Source organism: Planococcus citri, chromosome 1 (genome assembly GCF_950023065.1).
Source record: "Planococcus citri chromosome 1, ihPlaCitr1.1, whole genome shotgun sequence".
NCBI classification, from domain to species: Eukaryota; Metazoa; Arthropoda; class Insecta; order Hemiptera; family Pseudococcidae; genus Planococcus; species Planococcus citri.
Window position 1 is genome coordinate 66,851,387 of NC_088677.1, and position 16,727 is coordinate 66,868,113.

The 16,727-nt window shown below is 34.6% G+C and overlaps 3 protein-coding genes across 4 annotated transcripts; 1 reads left to right on the top strand and 2 right to left on the bottom strand.

Moving 5' to 3' along the window:
- Positions 1-36: 36 nt before the first annotated feature.
- Positions 37-3,035, top strand: LOC135833424 (uncharacterized protein in vnfD 5'region-like). Its single transcript, XM_065347243.1, has 4 exons — positions 37-447; positions 528-700; positions 776-817; positions 948-3,035. Exons 1-4 carry the CDS (start codon positions 432-434, stop codon positions 2,715-2,717), a joined length of 2,001 nt encoding a protein of 666 aa, XP_065203315.1. The 5' UTR covers positions 37-431; the 3' UTR covers positions 2,718-3,035.
- Prosbeta2 (Proteasome beta2 subunit) lies at positions 3,032-13,958 on the bottom strand. Of its 2 annotated transcripts, XM_065347251.1 has the most exons (9): positions 13,797-13,958; positions 13,511-13,642; positions 5,755-5,872; positions 4,282-4,415; positions 4,009-4,188; positions 3,782-3,929; positions 3,540-3,707; positions 3,315-3,466; positions 3,032-3,244 (listed from the first exon to the last, which is right to left on the bottom strand). In XM_065347251.1, the coding sequence occupies exons 3-9, from the start codon at positions 5,782-5,784 to the stop codon at positions 3,121-3,123; spliced, it is 936 nt and encodes a 311-aa protein (XP_065203323.1). In that variant the 5' UTR covers positions 5,785-5,872; positions 13,511-13,642; positions 13,797-13,958; the 3' UTR covers positions 3,032-3,120. The 2 variants fall into 2 exon arrangements, with proteins under 2 accessions (XP_065203323.1, XP_065203324.1); XM_065347252.1 differs by lacking the exon at positions 5,755-5,872 and having other exon boundaries at positions 13,797-13,957.
- A 1,382-nt stretch (positions 13,959-15,340) lies between these two features.
- On the bottom strand, positions 15,341-16,676 carry Prosalpha4 (proteasome alpha4 subunit). The gene is made up of 6 exons (XM_065347253.1): positions 16,431-16,676; positions 16,245-16,371; positions 16,051-16,164; positions 15,839-15,975; positions 15,580-15,762; positions 15,341-15,508 (listed from the first exon to the last, which is right to left on the bottom strand). Exons 1-6 carry the CDS (start codon positions 16,533-16,535, stop codon positions 15,422-15,424), a joined length of 753 nt encoding a protein of 250 aa, XP_065203325.1. The 5' UTR covers positions 16,536-16,676; the 3' UTR covers positions 15,341-15,421.
- Positions 16,677-16,727: the final 51 nt, after the last annotated feature.

Sequence of the window (16,727 nt, forward strand, 5' to 3'; positions counted from 1 at the left end):
TATTATGAACTGAAGTCATTTTTTCAAATAATTTAGCAGGAAATTTCAAATTTCAACAACGAAGTAATAAATATTGGATTTAGAATTAAATTTTGAATGAATTTTCTCAATTTTAAGGATACCCAGTTCAAAGTTGAAAGTAGTAAGAATGAAAACGAAACAAACGAAGGCCAAAGTTACTACGAAAGAGCGAAAATTAAATATTGAAAAATTAATTGGACCACTTCCACCTGCGAAGCGACAAAACACAAAACAAAGTCTGGTCCTAACTATTTGGAGGAAGCGGGCCGCGGGGTACACACGTGTTTATTTCTTTCCAGTTTCAAGTGATATTATCGTTTCATAAGGATTTGTGTCTTAAATTGAGGATTTTACTTTCATGGAATTATCGTTTCAATAGTTTGTGATCATAAAGCAGCGCATCCTCAAAAATGGATAAAATCGAAGGTAGGTACCTGTTTTTTCCGTCATTTTCATGTAGTCTGATTACTTTTTCTAAAACATCGTCGTTAATTTTGCATTCTTAGAACTTTTTGTCAAAATCGGCATTCCAAAAGAGGATTCTGCGACGTATGCGGTTAATTGTGTAAACCAAAAAATTACCTTTGAAACGTTGGTGAAACTTACGAGAGAGGATCTGAAAGAGTTGAAAATTCGAATATGGCATCGTGTACTGATCGAGGACCACTTCCGCTCAGAGGTACGAATTACATCTATTTTCATAAATTATTGAAAGAAAAAAAATGATATTTCATTCGTTTATTTTGTTTTATAGGTAATACTACGCAAGAATAAAGCACGTTATTCTGGCATAAAAGTATGTTCCACGTATGATTTACATTATTTTCTTTTAGATAAAATTTCAAATCGTCGATCTGTTTGACTTTTGTTTCGAATCATTTCTGTAAATGGCACTAAGTTCATGTTTCTTTGTAATTTCATTACAGAACTCATTTGAAACCGTACTCGAAGCGTCGGAGACATGGTTTGTCGACAAAACCATGTTGATCGCCACCGTTGCAAAACTCCTCCTGCCTTCGTCCACATCCTCGAAATTAGAACAACGTGACCCATTGATGATCACAGCTCCGAGTAAATTTGGAAAAACGACGAACTTGGAAATGTTGTTGTGCTTTTTTAGCGGAATAGTTAGCAGAGAAACGTTCGAAAAGCTGAAAATAGGCAAAACTTCAGCGATGCAATGGTGGGGTCAATTAAACCCAATTTACGTCGCTTTCGGCAATTTTTCCGATTCCATTACCATTAGATCTGAAGAGGACTGTTGGAAAGCGTGCCGCTCCATCGTTCACACCGCCTTCAAAAACTTCGATCATATCGTGGACCATCTTTCAAAAAGTAAAGTTTCAGCCTTCAAGAAATGGCTAGATGAAGATTTGTACCTCAATAAAACGATACAAGAGGTCGGAAATGGTCTCCGATTTCTCGTACAGTGCGTCCATGAATACGATAGAGAACGACACGTCCTCTTGTTGATCGACGAATTTGACCGAATTTATACATCTGCTTGTTGGTTTACAACATCGGAAGAGCTAAAACACATTATAAGATTTTGCTGCGATTTAGTTGGACAAGTAGTCAAGCACAAAGCCCTCTGTGTTGCGGTATTAAGTGGAGTTACTGCTGTACACTTGTCAGATTCGTTGAATAATGTCAACTGGCGCAGATTCCTGGAAGAAGAAAATTTCTCGACGTTCTACGGAATAACTGAAAAGGAATTCTCAGACGTTATGAAAAGACCAAAGATTTCCGCAAAGGTTCGTGCTTCAAGTGCTGAAGCACTCCAATGGTACAATGGGTATGAAGCATTCGGTACCAAAATTTTAAATCCGTTCTCCGTCAGAAAATTTATTGAAAAGGAGAAGATTGCGCCGTATTGGAGGGAATCCTCATCTGCAGATTCTCTAGATAGAAATATTTTTCGACCGAAAGAGATAAGAAATACAATAATAGACTTGATTCACGATCGAGCAACAACTATATATTATTTAAAACCTATGTTGAAAGCGACAGATTTCGATTCACTTGAAAATGAAACACAGAAACTCTTACGCACTGACGTGATACTGAATTTGCTACTGCAGCAAGGGTACATTACTATTATTGGTGAAAGAAGATGTACTACAGTAAAAATCAAAGCACCCAACATCGAGGTGAAAGAAGAGCTCAACGAACTGTTGAGGCAATATTATGTTGAGATTTGCAGATTTGATCCGGAAAAAATGGGCGAGTGTCGTGATTGTTTCTCAAACATGGACATGGAGAAGAAAACATCTTGTGAAGAAAATCTCAAACGTATTAAAACAATTTTGAACGAACTTTTTAGCGCAGTTGACTTATCGGAAATTGATGAATTTTGGTTTAAATCTTTTTTGTTTCAATTGTTCTTCCAAAACTTCCGCATACAAGAGCAGGAAAAAGTTCCTGGAACCAGTGTCAAAAATGATCGAAGATTTTGGAAACAACTAGACATGTGTATCTCGGCAGAAGATCGATGGTTTGTGTTTGAATTCACAAAAACACACTCGGCAAAGAAAGCACTGAATAAGATATCGAAGAAGAAATATTTTAATGCAGCACTACATTCGAAGTCACGATATCTATTAATTGGAATAGCTGTGGGCAAGGTTGAAGAAACCATAGACGTATCAATAAATTATTTATTTAATACAACGTTAGGTAAGGGTACGATGATCTAAATTTAAAAGTGTTTACCTCATGCTTTGTTTATAAAATTTTATGTATTTCAACGTTTGAAGGATTCGTGGGATTTTATTATACATAAGCAATAATAGATGAGACGTTCTTTTATATATGTACTTCAGTGAATCATTCCATGACCAAGAATACTTAAATGCTGCAACTTTCTACTTGATTGTAAAAATTTTTAATGTACTTTAATGTTACGTTTCAACTTATTGTGGATTTAGTTTTAATTCTTTTTTAAACACACGTTACACAAAAGTGCTTTTATGTGGTCAAATTATTCCTAATAAATTACAACGAGCTGCGATTAATTTATGAAATTAAATTTATTATGAAGATTTCTTTATAAACACCAGTAAATATATTCGTAAAAAAATATGTAAGCGAATAACAAAATTACGATGTATCCATAACAGATGAATCACCGATCATTTGAACGATTTCTTCTTCGACTTCGATTGGAATAACTTTTGTTTCTAGAAGCGCAGTCGTACCACGTTTATATGTATAGGCTCCTTGTCTACGAACACAAATTCAAAAAATTAGTCATTTAAATAGACAACGAGAAAATAATTAATTCGAATACCCACTTTTTGCCTTTTTCATTTAAGCAGGCGTAAGTACGGCAATAATCGACGCTATCTTTTCTAATCACGCAAAGATCCACATTGCTTCCCGATCCAAGATCGTTGAAAATACCAGCGGCGATGCCTTCTTTAACTAATTCTTTAGCTTCATCTTCCTAAAGAGATTGAAATAAATATGCATTGAAGAGCGAGATAACAAACGTCATAAAAAAAATTAATGTTGCTTACGTTCATGTCAGGTTTCCATTTAGATTCGAACACAGCCATAGCAGCTAACGAACCAGAGCCCATCGTGGTGTACGGTAATTTATCACTGGAACCGTGAGGATATATGCTGTATAAATGATTACCAGTTTTATCAACACCACCCACAATCAGAGCTGCTCCAATGTATCCCTGAGAAAAATACGAATGAATTAATATGGAACTTCGCATCAGGAATAACCTAATTGCAAATAAAATGTACGTACTTGATAACGGAATAGCATCTGCTTCAACATAGTACAAGCTACAACTACGGGTACAGTTCGGCCGCTATTCAATCTATGCAATTCGAGATTTGAAGATATCATCGCTGTTACCATTGATGTATCAGCGGCAGTTCCAGCACCGCAACAACTAAAACAACAAACCGGTTGAGAATTTGGTGTTCGTGAATAATTGCTTACGTTTGTGAAATTCGCTCAGTACTACTTACTACATATTTTTATTCAAATAGTGGATTTTCACACAGTTTTTGTCAGCGACGATGGTATCTTCGGTGGCTCGAGTATCGGCTCCGAGTACAACTCCATCTTTATAAGTAACACCGACGATAGTTGTACCGGTTTTCACAGCTTTAGGTAGTTTCATTCCATTCTTTTCCAAGAACTGATTCCTGAAGTGGAGAAACAAATGCCAAGGATTAATTTAACGTAATTTTGATATTCCGTCTTTGTGATTTTAAACTTTGAAAAAGAAAATTGCTTACCTTTGATAGTTATCAAAATTGAATCCTGATGTTTCTAACGATGGCTTCAAAACTGAGGTCATTTTTTCAAGTAATTTAGCAGGAAATTTCAACAACGAAGTAATGAATATTGGATTTAGATCTCGAATAATTTTCTACAGTGATTATTTATTATTAATAAATTATTGAAAGCGACGAATAATTACAAACACTTTTTGAGTTTCTTGAGCAATTTGCATTATCATGCTGATTGAAGCCAAACTACACTTTGTTTTGTCCCCCCGCAGGTGGAAGTGGTGCAATGTAATTTTTCGTATTTCCGTTTGTTTTCAACTTTTCACCTGGGTAAAGTTGAGGAAGATATTGATTGATTGAATTTTGAATGCATTTTTTTCAATTTTTAAACTTACTCAGCTCAAAATTGGAAGTTGAAAAAATGAAAACAAGACAAACGAAAACCGAAGTTACAAAACAAACAAAAGTGTAAAACCTGAAAAATTTACATTGCACCACTTCCACTTGCAAAGGGACAAAACAAGGTCTGGTCCTGATTGTAATGGAGGAAGCGGGCTGCGGGGTACTCACAACGTTGCCAAGAGTTGCCAGAATGTCAGTGCCCGTTATGCCTATTTTGTTGACCTACCCTTTGACTATATATACATGGACTGCTATCTTCTATTGTTCTTGAACGGGAATCGTGAAGCCGAAGTAATGGAGGTACTTAATCGGGACATGGGCTCTGATCATGCGCGAGATTTCGTTGCAACGAGCAGTGCGGTTGTTGGAACGTAGGAGGGTGTCCGTCGCTGGTGATTGGAAGGTGTGAGCGCGGTTCGGATTCCTGCGCGCGCATGAAAATTCCCGATGCTCCCGATTAAGTACCTCCATTACTTCGGCTTCATCGGCAACAATGAAGATAGCAGTCCATGTATATATAGTCAAAGGACCTACCTAATAATTTTTTTTTTTAAATAAAAATTAATTTAAAAAAATATTTATTTTATTACTTTATTAGCAAAAGCAAACTGCAAAAATGACGAAAATCTCTCTCAAAAGTCAAAACTAATACAATATATATTAACTCTCTCTTAACCATTTCCAGTCATTCTATAGCCTCCAGCCTCCAGCAAGATTTTTGATTTCTTTTCTCCAGATCCAGAATAATTTTAATTCAACTTTTAGAAGATTCAGAAAATCAGAATTCAGAAATCAATTTGGAATTTTGGACTGCTAGAAAATTAGAAATTCTCGAAAAAATTAAAAACATAAAAAGCTAAAACTGCTTGTTCGTAGATAAAGTTTCGAAATTTGCACGAATGGCAGTGTCTCGTCTAAAGTAAGATCAACCTCTCGAATTCGAATTCATCGTTTCAAGCCAATCTAGAGCCTCTGCCCTTTAGCATGATTTTCAATTTCTCTATAGAATAAAACTTTTTGTCCAGAAAGCTTGGAAATTAATTCTAGCAGCTAAAAATTTATATAGCTGAGGCTTACCTTCGATCTATTCAAATCGTTTATGCACATTTAAGATGATTTTTAGGCGAATATCGCACATTTTTAATGATAGGTAAGGTATCTGGAGAATGCTGGTGCAAATCCCTCGAGGTGTCCCCTGAAAAATGGAAATATGCTGAAATGAGGATAGTGCTTGTAACAGGTTGAAAATAAGCCATAGCGAGATTTTTGGCTGCCTAAATTCGTTTACGCACGCCTTGTGTTGAAATCGTAAAATTCTGCATGAATCAATAGCCATACTAGAGGCTCCAGAATGGCTCGAAATGATGTAATTTGGTTCGAGGAAGTTGATATTGGTTTAGAAGGACCAGATGAACAAAACTCATAACGCCTCATTACTCCTCTTCCCACCTCTATTTTTGATTCTTTTGAACAAAAAAGGGAATTTTTCAATCAAGTATACCTGCATACAATATTCTTTTTAAGAAATATTTGTACCTACTAAACAAATTACAAGCTCGAGAGAAGTATAAATGGCAAAAGCTCTTCAGAATTCATACGAGTAATTTTAGAAATAATAAAAAAATCATCTTTCTGAAATTCTGAACTGTAAAAAAAATATTGGCTATTTGGCTCGAATGAACCCAGGGCAAAATTTTAAAAAATTTACAATTTTAAGAACTAAAAATGGCATCATGAAAAAAGTTGATTTTTGCTAGTTTCAATTTCGACATTTCAATTTTCAAGAATTTGATTTTCAAAATAGTATAAAACCGCAGACTATTTTGGTTAAAGATGGATCGAAGAGGGCTGTAAATAGGTCTTTGATCCTCACCCCGGATAGGTTTGAACTTCCATCACGATATTAAAGTACACCACTCAACAAGAATCACGGACATATGACCACACATTACCAAATTGAATAAACACACGAGAAATAAAGCACCATTATTCATTAACAAAGGAAAAACTTTATATTTGTGAACTTTACACGTTGTCAAACTTTACACACGTTAAACCAGAAAGCTGAGATGAATTCTTAAGCCCACGATGGCAATTGGACGTTCATCACAACAATGAATCGTCCAACTTGGCAATTTAGAATACGTCCATCGTACATTAGGCACAATGGACTGCCAAAGGCTGGAGGGTGGAGGCACTTTAGCAGTGTGCCCAAATTTTTGGTAGGTACCTACCTCTTGCATTTATGCCCCTCTATGTTTTACTACAGAGAGGACTTTCGAAAATAAAAACACACACTTCATTGGAAAATTTCAAGTTTGTTTTGTTCGATGAAATCTCACAAAATCTCCGTTTGAAGCTAACTACATATGTTTTTTGTTTACAGAAATCATGAGGAGTAATAATATCTCAACTTGGATAATGTTAAAGAAACCAACATCCAGGAGAGTTCATATTAAAGAAGACTTTTAGTCTCCAATAAAGTAAGTAAGTAATTTTAATATTCGTTATTCGAAAATTTTGGTTGGTTTTTTGTAATACCCGTGTGATGTGGCTATTGAAAATTTTGCGTAATTTCAATTCAACGTCGACAATAATTTTATGGGTTGACTTTTTTGAATTGTTGATGAGCTTTTAAAAATCAGTGTGAAAAAAACGTCACAAAACTGTCCTACCTCATTTACGATCCTCCAAATCGATTGAAAACGATTTAGAAGCATTTCATGTACTCATATACCTACTTATAGGTAGTTCTAATGCCTCCTGCAGAATTTTGAAAATTGAAATTTCTATAAAATTTTATTTGAAGAACTCATCATAAGGTTAAAATTTACTTTGTATCCGAATTTCAATCTGCTACTAACAATTAAGGAACCCCCTCTCCACACACGATAACCTCCGATTGGAATGATACTTGGACTTGTGGAAAGAGAACCTGAAAAAGAAAATCCCTCAATTTTCAGCAGCTCAGGTTGATTTTTTGATTTTTAGCGAACGTTTGAAGATTCGTTTACACAGGTATAGGTTTCACTCAGAAAATGGAAAAAAATTCTCAATGATAGTATGAGTCAATCTGGTATCTAACACAGACTGTTTGACCAAAATTTCAAATCCTGAAGTTCATTAGGCGAGGTGATTTATCTGATTTTTCAAATTTTCCAATAGCATTTAGGTAGGACTGGTAGGTATATGTGAGGGCGCATACGGAAAGGGACCAAATGACCAAAAAAAAAAAAAAAAAAATTCCCTGAAATTGTTGTAGAAACTCTTTACAGAGTTCATACAACAATTTCAGAGAACTTTTTTTTTTGGTCGTATGGTCCCTTTTCGTATGCACCCTCACATATGTTTTGCAACCACATGGGGAAAAAATTCAATTTCTGATAATTCTAGATCCGACAGACGGCAGTTTCAGTCGATTCTAGGTATCAACCATAGATTCTTCGGCCGAAATTTCAGCTGGTCAAGTTCATATAATGTGGGGGAGAAACGGCCAATTTTTCGAATTTGCAGGAAAGATGAGAAAAACTGTAAGAAATTCTGTTTCCTGACCGGAAGGCCGGACCCGGCCAATGATTTTAAGGGTCAATCAGGTATCTAAAATCCTGTATTTGGCCAAAATTTGAGCTCTTGAAGTTGATATGCTGGAGAAATGGATATTTGTAATTTTTTTCCGTTTTCTGAGTGAAATAGCTATACGTACTTTTGTCAACAAAACTTCTAACGTTCGCCAAAGATCGCAAAATCAACTTGAGCAGCTGAAAATTAAGGGATGGGTTTCTTTTTTGAGGTTCCATTTCCATCAGTCCAAGTTTCATTCCGATCGGAGATAATCATGTGGGAGGGATGGGGTGGTGCGGTTCCCTTGCAGGCCTTGCAAGTACATATTACTTGAGGTTTTGAGAAGCTCAAAATGTTACCTAAGTCGTGCACTTTCCAACACTGTGTTCAAATTTGAGCTATCAATCGCGCACCTATGCGTAGATTTACATCGAAGATTCACCCCCCCCCCCTATCAAAGGTGCCACAACTGGTTTATTCATTGGTTCCGACCTCATAAATTGAGTGGAGGATCTAATAGATGGAAAAAAAGGCAGTAGCCGACTGGGCCCGCCTTGATATGGACCCCTAAAGGGACCTCGATGAGTCCAAATTTTTTAAAAATATTGTGAAAATTTCAGTTGAATTTTCTATAAAAGTTCAGCTTTAGTTCGTCAATTGTTAACAAAAAATAAACTCAAAAGATTCTGAAAATCGTGTTATATTCAAGTTTAATAAAATAATTTTCAGAATTTTTCACTACTGACGTGAAACTTGACCTATGTGAGCTTCATTTCAATTTATTTCGTAGAAAACCGAGATTATTCCAATCCAATGACAGAATATAGCAGAGCTGTTCTTCGTTTATTTGTTGAATTATATAAAAAATTACCGTAAAGCAAATCTTGCAGGGGAAACCTTAAATTATTACCTACAGCATTCTGTAAGTATGTCAAAGAAACAAAAAAAAGAATCAACAAAAAAAAGGAAATACCCAAGTCTCACTCAAGTAAGTAGGTAAGTAATTTTAATTTTCGTTATTTGAATATTTCGGTAGGTAAATTTTTTAAAATACCCATGTGACGCGGCCGATGAAAATTTCCCGTAATTTTAATTCAACGTCAACAATAATTTTAGGGGATAAATGCAGACGTTTTTAAATTGTCGATTAAATTGAAATTATTATAAAATTTCATTTAAAGAACTCATAAAGCTAAAATTTACTTCGCATCTAAATTTTAACCTGCTATTAACAAGAGATCCCCCCCCTCATCTTCACATGATCATCTCCGATTAGAATAAAAATTGGACTTGAGGAAAGAGAGCTTCGAAAAGAAAATTCCCTAATTTTCAGCTGCTCAAGCTGATTTTTTTGATTTTTGGCGAACGTTTGAAGATTCGTTTACACAGGTAGGTACCTGTTGGAAAAATTCTGTTTTCTGACCGGACGACCGGATTCGGCCAATGATGATATGGGTCAATCAGGTAACTAAAATATTGTCTTTGGCCAAAATTTGAGCTCCTGAAGTTGATACGCAGGAGATATGGATATTTGTGATCATTTTCTACCATTTTTTGAGTGAAATACGTACTAGCTTTAACTGTGTAAAAAAACTTTGAACGTTCGTCAAAGATCGAAAAATCAACTTGACAGTTGAAAATTGGGGGATGGATTTTTTTTTAGGTTCCTTTCCAGTTTCCACCAGTCCAAGTTTCATTCCAATTGGAGATTATCGAGTCGAAAGGGAAAACCTTCCAAACGTACTGATAACAGCTCTTATTTGAGCGCCATGGCCACGCATGGACATATCATAAAATCAAAAATGTTTTTTTATTTGCAAAAGTTGCTGAAGTTCAAAGTTGCCAGGTACGCACTTACGTAGTATGTACTTATCCTTACCCACCCTCTCCAACACACTGACTTGACTGTTTTACTCGTGTCTATATGAAGCCGGGTAATTATGGATTCATTTGGGTTACGAGTAGCTCAAAACGTTACCTAGGTCGAGCCTTTTCCAACCCTGTACTCAAATTTAAGGTATCATTGGAAGATTCAGACCCTCCCCCCTCTCAAAGGTGCTCCAACTGGTTGATTCATCAATTCTGGCTTCATAATCAGTGGCGAATCTAATAGGTGGCAAATAGGCAGTAGCCTAACCGACCAGGTCCTTCTGGATATGGGCCCCCTAATGAGCCCAATTTTTTTTTAAATAGTGTGAAATTTTCAGTTAAATTTTTTATAAAAGTTCAGCTTCAGTTCGTCAATCGTAAAAAAAAACGAACCCAGAAGATTCTGAAAGTCATTATATAAGTTTATTTGAAAAAATTTCAGAATTTTTCACTACCAGTCCAGCACTGCTAGTGCAGAAAGAGTTATGAGTTCGTTGAAGGGTCATTCCACGTCAATTCAACCAAGAAGTGAGGGTGGGGGGGGGTCGACAATTTTTTTAAAATTTTTCCTGTAGAAAGATCTTCCAAAGGGATGACGAATGGCGCAAATCACAGCCCTTTAGTCCTTTTTTAAAGGCTGCTAGAGGTTGTCAAAGTTTTCAGTGAACTTAAGATATCATCCATTTCAGCAGTAAACCGCGATACCTACCAAAATGGAACTTTTTCCAATAGTTAGAGGTTTTGAAAGGCTTTTTGGTAATATCGCTAAAATCAGTTTTTTTCGTATGAAAAATTAGCTCGAAAAGTTCAAAACGTAGTTTTTATATCGCTCCGACTTTCAAAAATTCTGGAAAAAATAAATTATGGACAATTCTTCATACTGAACAAGAACAACATATTAAAAAATTGGGATGGCATTACTTCGTAAAGTCGATTTAGAAAAATTAAAATGTTGCAAAAAAATGCGATTTTTTGATTTAAAAAACTAAAAAAAATTTTTATTGGTGAAGTTGACCCATTTGACCACTATTTTTACGTATTCGTTGAAAAAGTTGAAAAACCCCTTTCACTCGATGAAATGAACTCATCACAAAAAAACTCAAAATTCGAATTTAATTTTTTTGCTACGAGTGTAATTATTTTTATCAACTTTTTCATGAAATATGTTAGAAAGAGATCAAAATAAGATGACTGAATAATTTTAAACTTTTTTTGATGCTTGAAATTGAAAATTGAATTTTTTCGAATTTTGATGTTTTTGTGATGAGTTCATTTTTATCGAGTGAAAGGGGGTTTCCAACTTTTTCAACGGATAGGTACGTAAAAATATGGGTCAAATTGGCCAACTTCACCAATCCAAACTTTTTTCATGTTTTAAATCAAAAAATCGCATTTTTTTCGCAAATTTTCAATTTTTTAAAATCGACTTTACGAAATAATGCCATCCTAATTTTTTAATATGTTGTTCAGCATGAAAAGTTGTTCATAATCTATTTTTTCAGAATTTTTGAGAGTCGGAACTACACGTATTTAAAAACTGCGTTTTGAAACTTTTCGAGCTAATTTTTCGTACGAAAAAAAGTGACAACGCGGATTTTAATGATAAGGTGCACCGGGGGAAGTTGGAATTTGGGGTAAGTTAGAAAACTTGCTCTAGCACCTAGTGGTTTATATCTGGCGAAGTGCCACTAAAGGTGACTTGAGGGTACTACCCCTACTTCATCACGGCATAAAAATTTTCACGATTCAGTTTAATTTTAGATGTCTTTGGTTCAATTGTATTTTGTTGTTGTTTTGAACTTATTTTGAATTTGGTCTAAAATACAGACTTTCTATTTCTTAGTTTTTCGCATATAGCGGACGAACGGTGCGTCCTAGTGAAAATCTGATGAGAGTGATCTCAAAGAGAATTAAATTCTCTACAATTTTGTTACTATGCAATTTTTCTAGGACGCTCGGTTTGTGATCTACGCCTCTGCAAAGTTTAGCCTGTTCTGACTTCCCCCAATTGGGGTAAGTCAGGACAGTTTACATTTTATTCCACTGAGCGAAAGTTACTGTGTCAATCGCGCTCAAATTTTTACCATAGGTTAAGAACCCTTATGGGAACCTGCATAATAAATTTGATTCATATTGGTTCATTAGAAGGAGAGTAACAGCTGGTCAAAGTTGAAATTGCGAAAAATCATTCTGACTTGCCCCGGTGCACCTTATCACTAAAAAGCTTTTCAAACCCCCTAACTATTGGAAAAAGATGATATTTTAAGTTCACTGAAAACTTTGACACCCCCTAGCAGCATTCAAAAGAGGGCTAGCCACAGGAAAAATTTCAAAAAAATCGCCGACACCCCCCCCCCTCTTACCACTTCTCGGTCGAATTGACGTGGAATGACCCTTCCTGATTTTTCACGTTTTTCAACTTTTTTATGGACTAAAGTGTAAATTTACATTGTAAAAATTTAATAAAAGGTAGTTTCTTTGAACGTGTAAATAAATTCACGGAACATCCCTGAGTTACGTAAACCATCACGAAGTTCGTAATGTGCCTCATTTTAGGAAGTGTACTCGTATTATTCGGAGTAGTACAATTCCAATACCAAGAGGATGCTACGGCTCAAGGAACTGGCTCATCTTTCGGGGTAAGTTTTTTTTATTAAATGGAATGGGTCGTTTGTCTTATTTTTAAAATTTGATGATGAACAAAATATGCAGAGCTCCAGCTCTACGTTTCAAGTGAATGTAACATTTATCTAGAGTCTAGATCCATTTAAAGAATAGGTACTTCTATAAAGGCAACGAACCAAAGGGTAGGCCTATTCATGATCAACATGTACAGAGCAGGTCGTGCACTGTTTAGGCACATTGCCATTAATGCTATTTTTATAGCCGACCGAGAACAGATGTGTAAAGAGTCGAGACCATAGTTAGTGTGTAGCGTTTTAAAAATAATTACTTATTAAAATAAGAGTATAACTACCTACGAGTAAATTTTGGCGACCAACTGCGAGAGAACAAAACGTTCTCGAGGAAAACCAACCGCTTAAAGCAGTTAGAAAATTCAATTTTTTACATTTTTCTTCAAGAAAATTCCTTATTTAGCTTAGAAAATCGACTAGAGCCGATATTGAATTTGAAACAAAGGTTTTTATGATATTTCTCCACGTACATAATACTAACACATACACATACTTAAAAAAAGCGAACATTTTTGAAATTTTCTAGCCGGTATTTTAAAAATTCAGTTGGAATTTTATTTCAAGTTTTGAATTTCGCAGTTTGTTGGAAAAAATTGGCAAGAAACGACTGGGGGTGTGACATTGTCACAACCTCGCTTCGCACCGGCTCCGATTCATCGATTAATCTAGATTAAGCTACAAATATTTAAAAATTCTACTAGATTTACATCTTTTAGTTTAAGAAGCAACCTCCATCGCCATTAGGTATTTTATACAAGTCATTTTTTTTCAAACGCAAGCATGCTCGAATAAGACTAGCCTAGTGTTGAAATTATCCATGCAAACTGAAATTGGCATAGCTGAAACAATAAAAAATTATCAAGAGTGAATTAAGCTTTTGTTTTTTTGAAAAGAGTCAAGCCAAGGAATTTCAATAATAAATTAGGTTTTTATTTTCTCAAAATTAGGCGAACCAAGAATATATTGACGTAGAATGAAAAATATAATAAATACCTTGCCGGGTGTCAAAAATAAATTTCTTGAACAGATGTAGATCTGGATAATGGAATTTGTTTTATATCAAATTTCTGTCACTTAAACAATAAGTCAACACTTCACCGTCACACGAAATGATGCTTCCATTCATTGAAGAGAATTGGGCACAATCTCTCTGAAAGTCTGCATCGAATCGTAATTCGAAGGCAAGGAACTTGAGCAGTGATGCTGATGAGAGGAACCTAAAGTTTCATTTTTTCACACGTATCAGCAAAAAATTTCCCTTTTTCCATAATAAATACCGAAAATCCCATGTTTCCGCACATTTTTCCCACAAATTTAATTTTGAAATAATTTTCCTCGCTTTGCATAACTTTTTAGAACTTTTTCGTTGAAAATTTTTTTACAAAATTCCAAATTAATTAATGAAAGCAGTGTTGGTTGTTTAAAACAGCTATTTTAAATGCCGAGAAAAAAACATTGTTGTTTAAAACATAATTTCTATTTAAAACTGTTTTTATTGTTTAAAACTTGTTTTTTTTGAGACCTCGTTTTTTTTGTTTTTTTCAATTATTTTGAGATTTTTGACTATAGAATTATCAAAAAAAAAATTATAATGGTTTTTTTTTACACGGATTTTACAAGAATCCATTATCTAAATTATTGATTTTACAAGAATCCATAATCTGAATTCTGGGACTCCAGCTGGATTGTCAGTTCATTTCTGATGAAGTAAAATCTAAAATCCATTCCTATAATTTACTACCCCAGTAGATTATGGATTTTCAATTTTAATCTGTTTAGGTACAATCTGGTAAAAAAAAAACAGCCAGATTTTCAAAAACTTATTTACATTATTTTTTGTAAAAAAAAAAAATCGACATTCCATAATCTAGGTATATGCATTATGGAAAATCCATAGGTACCTAAACCTGAAGGCAATATACTTTTTGAATTTTATTTACATTTTTTGATTGAACAAGAACAATAAAATCAAACAAAGCTACCGAGTACCAAAAAAGTCTGAAAAAAAAACAAAAAAACTGAATCTGAAACCACATTTACACTTGAAAAAAACGAAATTTTTTGTTTTAAACGTGTTTTAAAAACGTTTAAAACAGGTCAAATTTTACGCTTGAATTTGGGTTTAAAACAAAAAATTTGTTTTAAACATACAAAAAAAACTGTTTTTTGTTTTATTTCAAAAAAAACGTTTTTTTTCCAACACTGAATGAAAGTGGGTTGAAATCATATAAAATTAACCTTCGATACTATTTGAAGAACGACTGCGAATTTCGAATTTAAAAAGATTTTAGCTCGAATGCATACTCATAAAATACATTATAGAATTCTCCTTTTTGAACAGACTGTTTTCTCATCTCATGTCCTAAAACAGCGACTGCTAGAGAATATACCAAGTTTATTCACTACTAATACTAATTACCGATACTGAAGGCGACGATAATTTGCACGTATGTACTTTAGCATAACTTAATACCGCACACATTTCCCAAAACAAATATTGCGATGGAAAATTATTTTTGAAAAAAAAAAACATGTAGTGATACAAATAAGTACATTATATTTTAAGGCAACCGTAACAAATACATTAGAACAAAATGAAACAGACTTATTAAAAAACATTACTTCTGTTTCTTCTTTTCGGCCTCTTCTTCTTTCTCTTTCTCGATTTCGTTAACGTAAGTTTCGATAATATCACTTTCCAACATCTAATAACACGAAGCTTATGAGAAAAAAAAGACAACCAAATGGAAATAAACTCAAACAGAAAGTTACTTACTTCCATTGGCTGATTACGTCTCATCACAGAAATTTCCAAATTTTTCTGCCCCGACTGAACCACCTCAAGAAGAGCTTTAATAGCCAACTTCACTGTACCTTTTTCAGTTGATACTTCTTCTTCGGTGTAATATTTTTCTAAAAATTCTCTAACAGTTTTAGCACTTCTTCCGGTGGCGTTTGCCTGCAACAATGATTCATCCAGCGTCAGTATTTAAGATCGGAAAATACATCGATTAATTGAAATGAATCACGCTTACCTTCCATTCGTAATAAATACCGGACGGATCGGTCTGATATAAATGAGGTTTACCATCGTAGCAGTCGAACCCAGCAATCAGACATGAAATACCAAATGGTCTTCTACCGTTGCTCTGAGTGTATTTTTGTTTCAGACCTAGCGAAGAAAATTAAAACATGTACACAAAAATACTACCATGGACAATAATCGACAATCGAATAAAATATTTACCGGCGATGTATCTAGTAATATATTCCACGGTTACTGGATCTTCAACCGTTAGCTTATGAGACTGACACTCGACTTGAGCACGATTAATTAATATTCGAGCATCCGCAGTTAGACCTAAACAATACAAAGTAATTAAACACGGTGTTTTCGGTAATGAAACACCTCGATAAAAGCATCGAATGCTTGGCACATACCTGCAAATGCCATAACGACATGATCATCCAATAAACATATTTTTCTCACTGTCCTCTCTTCTTGTAGTTTAGCGACTGATTTCTTTTCAACTCCTAAGACTACGACGTCTTTGCCACGAACTCCGACCTAAACATATTAATAATTAGTTCAAACTCGTTAATACATCGATGAAAATCTCGACTTACGGCAGTAGATCCCTTTCTGACAGCTTCCTGCGCGTATTCTACTTGTAACAAGTGGCCATCCGGTGAGAAGACGGTGATAGCTCTATCGTATCTAGCGGTACCCATTTTTCAACTTGTGGTATTATAAAATGAAAGACTAATAACTCGACACGAGATAAAATTACATAAAAATTATGGAAAAATCACAAAATTCCACCGAATTTCAGTCAAGATGATAAACAAAAATACCGACGATGAAATTCGAAAAAAAAAGTTTATTGTTTTTTGAACTTCGAGAAACACTTTTCTTTGAAAATA

Bases quoted from the DNA above. Each gene is read 5' to 3' on its own strand.
- LOC135833424 (XM_065347243.1), top strand. The intron at 701-775 runs GTACGAATTACA...TTTGTTTTATAG, and splicing joins AGGACCACTTCCGCTCAGAG to GTAATACTACGCAAGAATAA. The intron at 818-947 runs GTATGTTCCACG...ATTTCATTACAG, and splicing joins CACGTTATTCTGGCATAAAA to AACTCATTTGAAACCGTACT.
- Prosbeta2 (XM_065347251.1), bottom strand. From the start codon at position 5,784: ATGTGCATAAACGATTTGAATAGATCGAAG. The intron at 4,189-4,281 runs GTAAGCAATTTT...TCTCCACTTCAG, and splicing joins AATTTTGATAACTATCAAAG to GAATCAGTTCTTGGAAAAGA. The intron at 3,930-4,008 runs GTAAGTAGTACT...TTGTTGTTTTAG, and splicing joins TATTTGAATAAAAATATGTA to TTGTTGCGGTGCTGGAACTG.
- Prosalpha4 (XM_065347253.1), bottom strand. From the start codon at position 16,535: ATGGGTACCGCTAGATACGATAGAGCTATCACCGTCTTCTCACCGGAT. The intron at 15,763-15,838 runs GTAAGCGTGATT...TCATTGTTGCAG, and splicing joins GTATTTATTACGAATGGAAG to GCAAACGCCACCGGAAGAAG. The intron at 15,509-15,579 runs GTAAGTAACTTT...TCGTGTTATTAG, and splicing joins GACGTAATCAGCCAATGGAA to ATGTTGGAAAGTGATATTAT.